At 48.7% G+C, this 2,581-nt stretch overlaps 1 protein-coding gene across 1 annotated transcript; it reads right to left on the bottom strand.

The window, feature by feature from the left end:
• Nucleotides 1-343: 343 nt before the first annotated feature.
• LOC138357064 (uncharacterized protein MAL13P1.336-like) lies at nucleotides 344-1,057 on the bottom strand. The gene has a single exon (XM_069313608.1). It carries the CDS (start codon nucleotides 1,055-1,057, stop codon nucleotides 344-346), a length of 714 nt encoding a protein of 237 aa, XP_069169709.1.
• Nucleotides 1,058-2,581: the final 1,524 nt, after the last annotated feature.

The following is a 2,581-nucleotide window of genomic DNA, read 5'->3' as shown; positions in this document are numbered from 1 at the left end:
CGCGGGGCGCGGGTGCCGGGGTGTGTGATGCTCAATGGGACAATCCTCTGTCTTTTTATAGCCTTATACTCCTGCTGCTGTCCTCACTATATGATGCTGGGAATCTTTTCCTCTTCCTTATGTAACTTGTTTCTCCCCTTGTTCTCCTTTCTAATTGTCATTTCCGTCCGACTTTATGCTGTTCTTGATTGTTCTTTTGTACATCTTCAGTTTTGTCGCCCGGGTGTTTGGGGGGGGGGGGGAGGCGCACACTCTCACCCGTAGAACTGTGGCCCCGACGTTGGCAGCGACGGGGACAATCATCGCCTTGGTTGGTGACCCGATCTCGACGGCCTGACGGTTCTTAAATGCCAATGTTGGCACTGTTTTCCTCCTGCACCATGTTGGCACTGTTTTCCTCCTGCACCATGTTGGCACTGTTTTCCTCCTGCACCATGTTGGCACTGTTTTCCTCCTGCACCATGTTGGCACTGTTTTCCTCCTGCACCATGTTGGCACTGTTTTCCTCCTGCACCATGTTGGCACTGTTTTCCTCCTGCACCATGTTGGCACTGTTTTCCTCCTGCACCATGTTGGCACTGTTTTCCTCCTGCACCATGTTGGCACTGTTTTCCTCCTGCACCATGTTGGCACTGTTTTCCTCCTGCACCATGTTGGCACTGTTTTCCTCCTGCACCATGTTGGCACTGTTTTCCTCCTGCACCATGTTGGCACTGTTTTCCTCCTGCACCATGTTGGCACTGTTTTCATCCTGCACCATGTTGGCACTGTTTTCCTCCTGCACCATGTTGGCACTGTTTTCCTCCTGCACCATGTTGGCACTGTTTTCCTCCTGCACCATGTTGGCACTGTTTTCCTCCTGCACCATGTTGGCACTGTTTTCCTCCTGCACCATGTTGGCACTGTTTTCCTCCTGCACCATGTTGGCACTGTTTTCCTCCTGCACCATGTTGGCAGTGTTTTCCTCCTGCACCATGTTGGCACTGTTTTCCTCCTGCACCATGTTGGCACTGTTTTCCTCCTGCACCATGTTGGCACTGTTTTCCTCCTGCACCATGTTGGCACTGGTGTTGTGGACCCCCTGAATGAGTGCCACCAGGATACTAAAGTGGTTGACTCCCACGGTGTTACTGTGGTTGACTGTGCTCATGACTGGAGCCAATTAACCTGGTCATCTTCTGGTAGTCGTTAACTACCACTGGCTGTTATCTCTAGCAGATTTCAGATAACTGTTGACAATCTTAACTAACTCGTTTGATGAGTTGCAAGACGAGACGTTGGTGGGATGCGAACCCCAGCAAGTATACACCTCAACATACTGTTTAGAAATGGTCAGGAATATAAGACTAACATTAATAACAGTTTTCTCTCCAGCTTCAGACAACTTCGTAAAAAATTATCTTAACATTTTTAACTTCAAAATTAACTCCTTTGGCACAAAAAAATATAAATAAATTAAATAATTGTCTACTTACTTTTATTACTAATAATTGCCCAAAATGTTTATATAAACACGATCGGAAGTGGTATAAATCAGGGTGTGTGGTATTAGCGGGGTCTGGGTCACAATACCGGGGTGGTGCTCAGCTGTTTTTCTTCCCGCCAAAAGATGAAAACATTGAGTGGAAGAGTTCATTAAGTCCGGACCATCATTCTTATCCCACACATTATTGGTTGCTTTATTAAACTCCAATATTTTACACTCTCAAGACATATATTGAATTTGGTTTTTATATATGAGAATTCCAGTGAATAATTTCCTTGCGTATTGAGTTATGAGAATGTTTGGTACTTGTTAACAGTTGGGTCAGTGGTGGTTAACAGTTGGGTCAGTGGTGGTTAACAGCTGGGTCAGTGGTGGTTAACAGCTGGGTCAGTGGTGGTCAACAGTTGGGTCAGTGGTGGTTAACAGTTGGGTCAGTGGTGGTTAACAGTTGGGTCAGTGGTGGTTAACAGCTGGGTCAGTGGTGGTGGTCAACAGTTGGGTCAGTGGTGGTCAACAGTTGGGTCAGTGGTGGTGGTCAACAGTTGGGTCAGTGGTGGTGGTCAACAGTTGGGTCAGTGGTGGTCAACAGTTGGGTCAGTGGTGGTGGTCAACAGTTGGGTCAGTGGTGGTGGTCAACAGTTGGGTCAGTGGTGGTCAACAGTTGGGTCAGTGGTGGTGGTCAACAGTTGGGTCAGTGGTGGTCAACAGTTGGGTCAGTGGTGGTCAACAGTTGGGTCAGTGGTGGTCAACAGTTGGGTCAGTGGTGGTCAACAGTTGGGTCAGTGGTGGCCAACAGTTGGGTCAGTGGTGGTGGTCAACAGTTGGGTCAGTGGTGGTCAACAGTTGGGTCAGTGGTGGTGGTCAACAGTTGGGTCAGTGGTGGTCAACAGTTGGGTCAGTGGTGGTGGTCAACAGTTGGGTCAGTGGTGGTCAACAGTTGGGTCAGTGGTGGTGGTCAACAGTTGGGTCAGTGGTGGTGGTCAACAGTTGGGTCAGTGGTGGTCAACAGTTGGGTCAGTGGTGGTCAACAGTTGGGTCAGTGGTGGTCAACAGTTGGGTCAGTGGTGGTGGTCAACAGTTGGGTCAGTGGTGGTC

Source organism: Procambarus clarkii, chromosome 75 (genome assembly GCF_040958095.1).
Source record: "Procambarus clarkii isolate CNS0578487 chromosome 75, FALCON_Pclarkii_2.0, whole genome shotgun sequence".
In the NCBI taxonomy this organism is placed as follows: Eukaryota; Metazoa; Arthropoda; class Malacostraca; order Decapoda; family Cambaridae; genus Procambarus; species Procambarus clarkii.
The sequence above is the reverse complement of the archived record's forward strand: the minus strand, read 5'-3'. Positions and strand labels throughout refer to the sequence as shown.